Source organism: Brienomyrus brachyistius, unplaced genomic scaffold, assembly GCF_023856365.1.
Source record: "Brienomyrus brachyistius isolate T26 unplaced genomic scaffold, BBRACH_0.4 scaffold65, whole genome shotgun sequence".
NCBI lineage: Eukaryota > Metazoa > Chordata > Actinopteri > Osteoglossiformes > Mormyridae > Brienomyrus > Brienomyrus brachyistius.
The window spans coordinates 1,244,926-1,257,848 of NW_026042340.1; the positions used below are offsets into that span (position 1 = coordinate 1,244,926).

At 50.2% G+C, this 12,923-nt stretch overlaps 2 protein-coding genes across 2 annotated transcripts in view; both read left to right on the forward strand.

Annotated features, from left to right (window-relative positions):
• The window catches only part of LOC125725332 (protein NLRC5-like), a 554,938-nt gene that overhangs the window by 289,392 nt on the left and 252,623 nt on the right, over positions 1-12,923 (forward strand). The window lies entirely within an intron of this gene.
• The window catches only part of LOC125725336 (NACHT, LRR and PYD domains-containing protein 12-like), a 248,178-nt gene that overhangs the window by 189,786 nt on the left and 45,469 nt on the right, over positions 1-12,923 (forward strand). Inside the window, exon 7 of the mRNA XM_049002196.1 lies at positions 9,205-10,915. Within this exon, the coding sequence (XP_048858153.1) occupies positions 9,205-10,915 (1,711 nt within the window). The remainder of the gene's footprint in view (positions 1-9,204; positions 10,916-12,923) is intronic.

A 12,923-nucleotide genomic window follows, 5' to 3' on the forward strand; every position in this document is an offset into this window, starting at 1 on the left:
TGTACGGGTGTTTCGATTTGTGTGTGTGTGATTATTGCGGTGCCCTGTGGGGGTGATAAGTGTGCGGTAGTGTGCCTTTGTCGCGATACCCTCGGTATTCCTATACGGCGATTGTGGGTCGTGCTGTGGTAGAATCTGTTTGCTCGCCTTGTGTTTGTCACCCTTATAGGCTGGGGCGGACGGAACCGGGCTTGTGGGGATCATCTGTTGCACGGACATCGCCTGGCCCCGCTGATCTGACAGTGGGCCCTGAACGGACTAAATTTTTATGACGTTTTTGTATGCCATCGGCTAGCCTTGGCGTTTTAAAGTGTGTTTTTATTCTTGTTGTAAAATAAATTGGTAAGATACCAACCCTTGGGTGTTTGGGTGTCTGTGGAGCCACTCATACCAGCACAACCAGTTGGAACCAAATTGGAGGGTCCTGGTGCCCTATGGTAACATCAGGTGGCGTAGTCGGCAGGATATTACTGGTTCGTGCTGGGTGAGTGGAGTCCATATACCCCACACCTATGATGGAGGCCTCTGGCCAACCGCGTTCAGGAGCTGCTCAGGGCCCTTACTCGGGGAGTAATGTAGTAGCGATGTCGCCTTTTTTTATTGGGTCGCCTTGGGTGCCTAGATTTGGGGGTAGTGAGTCAGCTGTCTCATATGGGGAATGGAAGAATAGAATTAAGGCAATGTTGAGGAATGAGTCCTGGGATCTGCAGCAGCAAAGTGATTTTATAGTGGGGGCTTTAGAAGGTGGTGCCAGGAGAGAGGTAGTAGTTTTGGAGGAGCCTTTAAGGAATACCCCCGAAGGGATATTTGCCTACCTGGATGAGCTCTATGGTGATCGTGTGCCTGTGGCCCATTTGAGGGGTATGTTTTTTGATTGTAGGCAGAAAGCTGGTGAGACGGGGAGGGCCTTTGCCTTGCGGCTGCGGGAATTACATCAGCGCTTACAGCAGCGGGACCCGGTTATGATGGGAAATGCAGATCAAGTGCTGAGGGACCAGTTTGTGACAGGGTTGCAGGATGCAGATTTAAGGCAGAATTTGAACCGCTTGATCCGCCGGAGGGAACTTAAGACATTTGATCAGGTGCGAACCGAGGTTCTCTGGGCAGAGGAGGATCGTCAGGCCATGGTTTGGCAGCCACCGGCTTGTGCACAGGTTGCAGCTAACAGGGCTTTGGATGGGAGAGAAGATGATTGGAAGGCAAAGTTGCAGGAGGAGCTGCTACAGGAAGTTCGTGGGCAGTTTGAAGAACTGCAGAACAAAGTGATGTCGGAGCTGCGGGACCTAAGGGCTGGAGCGGACTCTAGGATGCAGGGGATTGAGCCAATGCCCCAAGGGATGTTACCAGGACGGCCAAGTGGTGCCCAGGATCGTATTGGGCATGCTCAACCCACACAGGTGCTGGCCCCTCGAACAGCAGCCCGGAACCCCAGGACCCAGCTACCACGTCATCGATTTCAATGGGATGAGCAGGGACGTCCCATTTGTGGCCGTTGTAAACAGGCAGGGCATATTGCACGGAATTGTGGTGCCACCTCCCCAGCTTTAAACTAGATTGTCCAGACACCAGGGCCCAGGTGTCTGGAGTGGAGTTGCAGGGCCTCAGTCAGTCTTCAGAGGTTTTAGTTGGGACTTGCCCTTTGGTGACGGTTGGTTTTAATGGGATGGAGGTAGAATGTTTATTGGATACAGGGTCAGAGGTGAGTTTATTGCCTGAGAATGTCTTTGACAAACTTCCAGGGAGAGATGAGAGGGTTGTGGGGGAGGCTACATGGTTGACTTTACGGGCCGCGAATGGGCTAGAGATCCCTTATGTGGGCTATGCCCTTGTAGATGTGAAGGTGGGTGGATTATTGCTGCCCAAGAAGGGAGTGGTAGTAGTAAAGGATTTAAAATCATGCCAGCAGCCCATTTTGGGGATGAACATCATTGGGGCATGCTGGAAGGAACTGTTGGCGAAATCCCTCTCTCAGTCTGATTTCCTTTCAGGACAAGTGGACTTCCAAAGTCACCACGGGTGGGCCAAGGCTTTGGCACATTGTAAGAGGGTGGTAGCGGAGGCGGAGGACATCCAGCCAGGGCATGTACGGATAGGACAGCGCCAGGGTGTGATCGTGCCCGGCCAGAGCGAGATGGTTCTAGCAGCCCGAGTGTTTGGACCTAGGGTGCAAACTGGGGTGTATGGGCTGGTGGAGCCATTGGAGGGAGGGGGACCAGTGGATGTTGCCCGGAGTGTAGTTAAGATTGAAGGCGGTAGGGTCCTCCTCCAGGTAAGGAACCTGCACCCAGCTCCAGTACAGCTCCACAGGCATCAGAAGTTGGCGCGAGTGACCCAGCTGAGGCCTGCAGATATTGTTGACCCTGTGGTCACCCTGCGAGAGGTAGAGGGAGGTGTGATTGAGGTAGGTGTAAGGGCAGTGAGTATGGAGCCGGCGGGGATGATGCCTTTGTTGCAGGAATTGGTTGATCGGTGTGAGGGATTGATGGAGGAAGAACGGGAACACGTACAAGGGCTGGTGACTACGTGGGCAGGTGTGTTCTCCTCAGGAGACCACGACCTGGGTAGTACAGATGCGGTACGGCACACGATTCCCACAGGTAATGCCGCCCCTGTTCGGGAAAGATATCGTCCAGTTCCACCTACCCTGTATCAGGAAATGAACCAGCTGTTGCAAGGCATGTTATCCACAGGTGTGATTCGAGAGAGCAGCAGCCCGTGGGCAGCACCCGTAGTCCTGGTCCGTAAGAAGGATGGTGCACTGCGCTTCTGTGTCGATTATAGGAAGCTAAATGCAATCACTCACAAGGATGCTTATCCCCTGCCCCGAATCGAGGAGGCCCTCACCAACCTTAAGCAGGCAAAGTACTTCTCAACCTTGGATTTGGCCAGCGGCTATTGGCAAGTAGCAATGGACCAAGGGGACCGGGAGAAGACTGCGTTTGCCACCCCTATGGGTCTGTTCGAATTTGAGAAGATGGCCTTTGGCTTGTGTAATGCCCCGGCAACCTTTCAGCGACTCATGCAGCGATGTTTGGGGGACCTGGGGACTGATAAAGTGTTGGTATACCTTGATGATGTGATAATATTTTCTGCCACGTTCAAGGAACACCTGGAACTTTTAGAGAAGGTGTTGAGCCGGCTTGGTGGCTATGGGCTAAAGTTGAAGCCGCAGAAGTGTAAGCTGTTTCAGCACCAGGTCCAGTTCCTAGGCCATGTGGTGGACGAGGCTGGGGTCCATCCGGATCCAGAGAAGATCAGGGCCGTGACAGAGTGGCAACCCCCAAAGACGGTGCGGGAGGTGAGGTCTTTCCTGGGCTTTGCGGGGTACTATCGAAGGTTTATCAAGGGATTTGCAAAGATTGCTCGACCCCTGCACGCATTGTTAGTTGGAACGGCAAAAAAGGGGCAGGCACCCGTTGTGTGGACTGAGGAGTGCAGTCAGGCCTTCGTTAGTTTGAAGGAGAGGTTGACCCAAGCGCCTGTGCTGGCCTTCGCAGATTTTTCATTACCTTTCCGGCTGTACACCGATGCGAGCCTTGAAGGCCTAGGGGCGGTATTGGCCCAAGTCCAGGATGGACAAGAGCACGTTATAGCGTATGCTAGCCGTAGCTTGCACCCGGCCGAGAAGAAGGACGCAAATTATAGTTCGTTTAAACTGGAGCTCCTGGCCCTGAAATGGGCTGTGACGGAGAAGTTTAAGGACTATCTATGGGGGGTTCAGTTTACTGTGTACACCGACAATAATCCTTTGGCACACCTGAGAACGGCTCGATTAGGGGCGACGGAACAACGTTGGATGGCCCAGTTGGAGAATTACACTTTTGACCTGAAGTATCGGCCGGGGAAGGAGAATGTTAACGCAGATGTGCTGTCCCGGAGGCCGGATGCAGTGGAAGATGATGGAGCGACTCCTCCATTGCTAAGAGTCCAAGTCCAGCAGAGAAGTATACAGGTGGAGGAGGAGCCAAGCTGGGGATGGGACCCCACACGATGGGAAAAGCTCCAAAGTCAAGACGTGGCTCTGAGGCAGTTGGCAGAGTATGTGTCCAGAGGACATCTTCCTGATGGGACTGAGAGGAAGCGGGCAGGTGAGGTGGTGCGTAAGCTATTGAGACACTGGCCCCGCTTGTCATTGAGGGAAGGGGTATTGATGAGGAGAATCCAGGACTCCGCCACTCTGGAGGTTCATGAGCAGATACTGGTTCCCCTCTCTGAGAGGAAGGCAGTATGGGAAGAGGTCCATGTCCAGGTAGGCCATTTGGGAGGAGAGAAGACTCTTTCAGTCCTCCGCAGACGATTCTTTTGGCTGAACATGGAAACGGACAATAGAGATTGGATTGCTGCGTGTGAGAGGTGTGTCGTCCGCAAGTCCCGGACTGAAGGCAAGGCCCCCCTGGTCCCCATTGTGACCTCTGCTCCCTTGGAGGTGGTGGGTATGGATTTTTTAACATTGGGTCGACCCTGTGATGATTACCAGAACCTGCTGGTTGTGACTGACTTGTTTTCCAGATTTGCGTGGGTGATTCCCACCAAGGACCAGACTGCACGCACTGTTGCACAAGCCCTTTGGCATACTGTCATACAGCCATTCAGTTGCCCACAGCGCTTCCATTCTGATCAGGGGGCCAATTTCGAGTCTGAATTGGTGGCAGAGTTGTGCAGGTATTATGGATGTAGGAAGAGTAGGACTAGTCCTTATCACCCTCAGGGTAATGGGACCTGCGAACGTTTTAACCAGACTCTTTTAAACCTGTTGGGTACGCTAAATGAAGAGCGACAGAGCAGGTGGGTGGAAGCTTTGCCAGAGTTGGTGAAGGCTTATAACACTACTGTCCATGCATCCACAGGTTTCACCCCTCATTATGTTATGTTTGGCACCCAGGCGCGGCTCCCGTTGGATTTAGTGTTAGGAACGTGGACCGGACAGGAGCAGGTGTCTGTAGAGGGGTGGGTACAGCAGCATCACCAGCGGTTGGCCAGGGCCTATCAGAAAGTGATTGAGCATTCTGCCAGGGCCAGTGATCACCAGGTACAGCTTCATTCCAAGAAGGTGCAGGGGGAGCCCCTCTTACCTGGGGAAAGGGTGCTGATACGTACCTTTAGGAGGATGGGGCTGGGTAAACTTGCTAATCGGTGGGAAAGAACCCCTTGTGTGGTGGTAGGGCAGCTACCGTCTGGGATTCCAGTCTACCAGGTGAGGCCGGAAGGCAGAGATGGGCCTTTAAGGACAGTGCATAGGAACCGATTACGTACCTGTAAGTTTACTCCGAAGCCAGTGGTGGAGCCTCAGGTTGAGCCACCACGTTCTCAGGAGGGACCCAGGTGGATGGGGTGGCCCTGTTGGGGTGCCCCGTATTTGCCCAATGGGCCAGCTCCTGGGCATAGGCGGGAGTACTCCCAAGGACCCGGAAGTAGTGTTGGTGGGGGTGTGGAAACAGTACGCAGGTCACAACGGGCTAATTTTGGAAAGAAACCAGTGCGGTATACCTGAAGGCATGCTATGATGGATGCATGGTGTGTTTTTTTGGGGAAGTTTTAATGTACCACTGGGAGCAGGCTCGAGGACGTGCCTATGAAAAAGTAGGGAGGAGTGTCACGTGGGTATTATGGGCATGTGGGTTTTGTTTATATCCTTGTGCCTTTGGTACGTCAGCCGGGATCGCGGGACTAATTAATTGCCTTGACAATTGCGGCGTTGGAACAATGGTTGGGATTGGTTGGGGAAAGTGAAGGGGGAGGATCGCATTACAGAAAAGGCACCCTGGAAGTTAGGACCAGAGACCCGGAGGAGAGACCGGAAAAAGGCGCACCAGGGAGTGGACAGCAGAGACCCGGAGGCGAGACCGGAAAAAGGTGCACCAGGGAAAGGACAGAAGAAACACCGGACGAGGCATCGGGAGAAGACGCACCGGAGAGTGGACAGGGGAGCCGATACTGGAGAGCGGAGCACCCCGAGTGGCGATCGCGTCTCGAGACGCTCTGTCGGGGAAGGAGTCGCTGGGACGCCGGAGCGGGGGAGAGTAACTGGGCATTCCCCCCGCAGCGAGTTAAGTGAAAACTCTGTCCGCTTGGACAGAGCCAAATATCGGGTCGGCGTCGGATCTGGGGTCTGGTTTAGGCTGATATAGTGGCGGGTGTTCGAAACCAGGTTACCAATCCTCCCTGTAGTGGATACCGTGATATGGTGTCGTTTGTAGTGGGTGTGTACGGGTGTTTCGATTTGTGTGTGTGTGATTATTGCGGTGCCCTGTGGGGGTGATAAGTGTGCGGTAGTGTGCCTTTGTCGCGATACCCTCGGTATTCCTATACGGCGATTGTGGGTCGTGCTGTGGTAGAATCTGTTTGCTCGCCTTGTGTTTGTCACCCTTATAGGCTGGGGCGGACGGAACCGGGCTTGTGGGGATCATCTGTTGCACGGACATCGCCTGGCCCCGCTGATCTGACAGTGGGCCCTGAACGGACTAAATTTTTATGACGTTTTTGTATGCCATCGGCTAGCCTTGGCGTTTTAAAGTGTGTTTTTATTCTTGTTGTAAAATAAATTGGTAAGATACCAACCCTTGGGTGTTTGGGTGTCTGTGGAGCCACTCATACCAGCACAACCAGTTGGAACCAAATTGGAGGGTCCTGGTGCCCTATGGTAACATTAGTTCGTTGCATTTTTCTATTTATTGCAATATTATTACAGTTAACTATGCGAAGTGATATGGAACTGTAATGCGGTCAAGAGAGCTACCTGGAACTACGTTCGCCGTGCGTTTCCCTGAAAATAATTGCACACCTCAGAACGTTCGTCAGCCAATCAGATTCAAGCATTCAACGGTCCCGTAGTATAAATGGGAAATGATGAACAGTTTGTTAGATACTGATGCTGAAGACAGAAGTGCCAGGTGACCTCTGACCCCCGGAGGTTTTTTTTCTCCCTACTTGAGAGTTTTTGGTTCCTCTCTTCCGTTGTCATCTGACTTTCTTTCTTTTATTTCTTTGTCTTCTCTCTTCTGTATTTATTAATTATTCTGCATAAATGATGCAGGAATGTGTCCCAACGTGCCCATGTTGAGCACCTTGGACTCGGTAGTGAAAGGCACTATATAAAAATACATTGTGTTGAACCCTGTATATCAGGGCGGCCAGTGGCAGAGGCAGTACAGGAAAATGCCGGGGGGGGCGTCCATTCAAAAGGGGGGAGAATTAAAATTTTGACTTTCACTATATTGATTTACTACTATTTTACACTATTATTTAGAAATTGTAAAAAGCTTATGAAATAAGGGATTTTTTTTGGTTTACCCAGCACCCCCCCCTCCCCTCCTTATCACACGCTGTAAGTAACATTGATATGATTGATAAGCGTGTGATACAATTAATGGTATCTAATTCAAACAGGCGCTATCATGTCAGAAAGACCGAAGCCTACCGGTGCCAGAGGAAGAAAAAGAAGAGAGGAGGAAAAACAGGAAAAAGACAGAGGTAATAATCACTAATCAGAGTAATTACCATGTTACTGTCAGCAGAGTGTTACTAGCTTACCTTGGATAATTCAGCATTTGCTAATGTAATAAATAGCTAGAATTAATGTCAGTTACTCCCAGCACAAATTCATTAGGGAAAGTTGTTAATACTTTTCAGGTGTTTGGGATGGGGAATAACCTACAGCATCATTGTCAGAAATACTCTTTGTCTTTAACGTGTCCTGCTGCACCTGCATGAACCGTCCACTGTGTCTGTCTCAGGGTAGTAAACTGTAATAGGCAAATAAAATGCTTTTCTGTTCCCACCCCCTTTTTAACTAATAGTTTAAATCCTCTGCATTTTTATTACTGATTAGTCTTATATGCATAGCAAACAGCATCATCATGTGAGCGATGTGCTCATTGAAGGAGGTTTTGTGCATGAATGCCAGCCAGCTGTCATTTGTCTTGCTGTTTATAACTTTCTAAACATAAAGTAATCTGGCTTAGGTGCTGTTATTGGCTGGGTTTAATGCCCCCCCAGCCAGGGCCGGTCAGTCCTATAGGCAACATAGGTGGCTGCCTAGGGCTCCACCTTCTGAGGGGGCATCGACTTGCCAGCCAATTTCACTTTGCCTCAGACAGGGGGCGCCGGTGGTGATGCTCTCCTAGGGCACCACCTTCTGAGGGGGCAATGACTTGCCAGCCAATTTCACTTTGCCTCAGGCAGGGGGCGCCGGTGGTGATGCTCTCCTAGGGCACCACCTTCTGAGGGGGCAATGACTTGCCAGCCAATTTCACTTTGCCTCAGGCAGGGGGCGCTGGTGGTGATGCTCTCCTAGGGCACCACCTTCTGAGGGGGCAATGACTTGCCAGCCAATTTCACTTTGCCTCAGGCAGGGGGCGCCGGTGGTGATGCTCTCCTAGGGCACCACCTTCTGAGGGGGCAATGACTTGCCAGCCAATTTCACTTTGCCTCAGGCAGGGGCGCCGGTGGTGATGCTCTCCTAGGGCTCCACCTTCTGAGGGGGCAATGACTTGCCAGCCAATTTCACTTTGCCTCAGGCAGGGGGCGCCGGTGGTGATGCTCTCCTAGGGCTCCACCTTCTGAGGGGGCGCCGACTTGCCAGCCAATTTCACTTTGCCTCAGGCAGGGGGCGCCGGTGGTGATGCTCTCCTAGGGCACCACCTTCTGAGGGGGCAATGACTTGCCAGACAATTTCACTTTGCCTCAGACAGGGGGCACCGGTGGTGATGCTCTCCTAGGGCACCACCTTCTGAGGGGGCAATGACTTGCCAGACAATTTCACTTTGCCTCAGACAGGGGGCACCGGTGGTGATGCTCTCCTAGGGCTCCACCTTCTGAGGGGGCAATGACTTGCCAGCCAGTTTCACTTTGTCTCAGGCAGGGGGCGCCGGTGGTGATGCTCGCCTAGGGCTGGAATTTAAAGCTTAATTTTAATACAATGAAATAGCAAAAAGTGTCTCTGTGCAGGTGGTGGGGGATTAAAAATGCCCTGTTATATTTATAATGCGGGGACCATTTCTCAGATCCCCACTAACATCTGTAAATGCAATCAAAGAACTGAACATGCCAAAAGTCTCATTTTGTTTGGTAGCTGATGGTTAAGGTTAGGGCTGTGTAGGGGTTAAGGTCGTCATGTTGGGATTAATGTTGTGTGTTTTAATCCTCCTACCACACTGGTCAGGATCATGTTGAGAATTAGTGAATTTTTCTCTCATTTTTCTTCAGGGGAGCTCATGTCCAGCACGATGAAATGTAACCTGAAGAAGAAATGTGAGCGTGTATTTGAAGGGAAAGCTAAGGGAGGACAGCCAACACTTCTCAGTGAGATTTACACAGAACTCTACATAACTGAAGGTGGGACTGGAGGAGTCAATGATGAACATGAAGTGAGACAGATTGAAATAGCATCCAAGAAAAGGCAAACAGAAGATACTACAGTCAAGTGCAATGATATATTTATACCCTCATGTGGGCGTAGGACACCTATTAGAACCGTACTCACTAAAGGAGTGGCAGGTATCGGGAAAACAGTCTCCGTGCAGAAATTTATTCTCGACTGGGCAGAAGGAAAAGCAAACCAGGATGTTCACTTCATATTTGCTCTTCCTTTCCGGGTCCTGAATTTGATTAAGGATGAATACAGTCTGATTGAACTACTTCACCGCTTTGTCCCAGAACTGAAATCATTTCAATCCACTGAGCTGTTTAGGTACAAAGTCTTGTTCATCTTTGATGGTCTGGATGAGTGTCGCCTTCCTCTAGATTTTCAGAACAATGAGAGCTGGTTTGATGTAACAACGAAAATGTCACTGGATGTGCTGTTGACTAACCTCATTAAGGGGGATCTGCTTCCATCCGCTCTCCTCTGGATAACCTCCCGGCCAGCAGCATCCAATCAGATACCTCCTGAGTGCCTCCACCGGATGACAGAGATACGAGGGTTCAGTGATGCCCAGAAGGAGGAGTATTTCAGGAGGAGATTCAGGGATCAGAGTCTGGCCAGCAGGATTATCAAACATGTGAAATCATCAAGGAGCCTCTTCATCATGTGCCACATACCTGTGTTCTGCTGGATTTCAGGCACTGTCCTTGAGAGGCTTTTTAGTGAGACTGACAGGAGGGAAATTCCAGGGACTCTGACTGAAATGTACACACACTTCATGATCTTTCAGTCCAGTTTAAAAAATGACAAGTATATGAAGAACTGTGAAACCGAGCTTAAGGAATACAGCAACAAATTCTTTTTGAAACTTGGTAAACTGGCTTTTGACAACCTTGAGAAAGGCTATCTCATATTTTATGAGCAAGATCTGACAGAGAATGGCATTGATGTCACTGAAGCTTCAGTTTACTCTGGAGTGTGCACAGAAGTCTTTAAAGAGGAATATGGGCTGTATCAGGAGAAGGTGTACTGCTTTGTGCATCTGAGCATCCAGGAGTATCTCGCTGCTTTATACGTGTTTCTGTCAAACTCATCAGATGACCTGCTGAAGACTGCAGTGGATCAGGCATTAGAGAGCAAGAATGGACACTTGGACCTCTACCTCCGCTTCCTCCTGGGCCTCTCAACACACTCCAGTAAGACTCTGTTACAAAGACTACTGGGACAGACAAGAATCAGCTCACATAACATTTGTAAAACAGCCAAATACATCAGGGAGAAAATAGAGGAGAATATATCCCCTGAAAGGACTATTAACCTGTTCCACTGTCTGGTTGAACTGGGTGACAATTCTCTAGTAAATGATGTAGAAAGATACCTGAATTCAGGAAGCCTTTCAGCAGATGACCTCTCACCTGCACAGTACTCAGCTCTGGCCTTTGTGATGCTGGTGTCAGATGAGGAGCTGGATGTGTTTGATATGAAGAAATACATCAGATCAGATGAAGAGCACTGGAGGCTGCTGCCTGTGGTCAAGAACTCCAGGACGGCTCTGTAAGTGACGTGGGGATGGGAAATCATGTCTGGTCTGGCAGTAATATATGAATATTATTTGAAATGTCTGATGAATATTATTATTTTGATAATCTCGACTGCAGCTGTTTCTATAGCAGTAGCTAATCTGGACCACAGACTTTATAATGACTGAAGGTAGTGATGTAGTAACAAACCAAAAAGTGACCTTTCCGTTCCCATCCAGGCTGCCTTCTGATCACAGGCACAGCATCCTAACCTGCTATAGAAGCAGTGAGGGCTCTTTATCCACAGGGTGTATAAGTGGTATGTGAGTGTTATTGTCAGCAGGTGTGTTCATGTGATGGAGCCCAGAGCTGGGAGCTTCTGTATGACTGCTGTCTCTGGCTGCTCACTGGCGGCCTCTGCTGGCCACAGCTGCACCTGGCTGAGGGTGTGATGACACATCTAGTCTGGCAGTATAAAGATTAAGATTCTTTAAAATATAAAATATATGTATAATTTTTTACCCTCGTATCAATAACTAGGATTTTTAGACTTTATATTAACTGAAGTGGGGGCAGCATGGTGGTGCAGTGGTTAGGTTTAGGGTGAGGGGGGCGGCATGGTGGTGCAGTGGTTAGGGTTAGGGTGAGGGGGGCAGCATGGTGGTGCAGTGGTTAGGGTTAGGGTGAGGGGGGCAGCATGGTGGTGCAGTGGTTAGGGTTAGGGTGAGGGGGGCGGCATGGTGGTGCAGTGGTTAGGGTTAGGGTGAGGGGGGCGGCATGGTGGTGCAGTGGTTAGGGTTAGGGTGAGGGGGGCGGCATGGTGGTGCAGTGATTAGGGTTAGGGTGAGGGGGGCAGCATGGTGGTGCAGTGGTTAGGGTTAGGGTGAGGGGGGCAGCATGGTGGTGCAGTGGTTAGGGTTAGGGTGAGGGGGGCAGCATGGTGGTGCAGTGGTTAGGGTGAGGGGGGCAGCATGGTGGTGCAGTGGTTAGGGTTAGGGTGAGGGGGGCGGCATGGTGGTGCAGTGATTCGCACTGTTTCCTCACACCCCTGGGACCCGGGTTTGAGTCTCCGCCTGGGTTTCCTCTGGTTTCCCCCCACAGTCCAAAGACATGCTGAGGCTGATTGGTGTTACTAAATTGTGTGTAAGAGTGACTGGTGTGTGAGTGTGCCCTGCGATGGGCTGGCCCCCTATCCTGGGTTGTTCCCTGTCTTGTGCCCATTGCTTCCGGGATAGGCTCCGGACCCCCGCGACCCGGCAGGATAAGCAGTTTGGAAAATGGATGGATGGATATTAACTGAAGTTATTGATGTAGTAAAAACAAAAAAGACAAGATTTCCATGACCATCCTTTGTGTAACAAATAACCAAAGATGCAGCCTCATACATAATGGTCCAGGTTTCATTAGTAGTCGGAAAACGACTCATATTCTTTTCAGTTCTGGATGCTGTAGGAAGCATTTCTGTAAATTCTGGGTGTGGTGCATGACTTTTTGGGTTCGACTCTGTCCATGAGCGGAAGGTCGCTGGTTCAGATCTCCTGGCCGGCAGAGTGATCTCATCACTGGGTCCTTGAGCTGCAGGGGGCTGGATGCTGGCTGACCCTATGCTGTGACCCCAAACTTCCTCTCACCTGTATATGTGTCGTGTGTCTCTTGGAGAGCAATATGGGAGGGGCGAAAAGACAATTTCCCCATGGGGATGAATGAAGCATCATTATTCATAAATCATTCAAACAAACATTTCTTCGAAAAGCCTTTTTCACAGGACTGATAGCTCTCCGATAAGTGTATTGTTGATTAGGGATGGGTGGTAAGTGAAATATATATATATGTGTTATTTTGGTTTAAAAATATCGTAATAAATATAAATTTAATGAGTTCCACCCAAACACAGAATGCAATTTCAATTCAGTTTTATTTATACAGCGTGTTTCCACATTACATTCTCTCAAAGTGCTTTACAGCAAAGTGCTCAGTGAGAAAGTCAAAAGGGAACAGTGGCAAGGAAAAGCTCCCTAGAAGGAAGAAACCTTAGGAGGAAC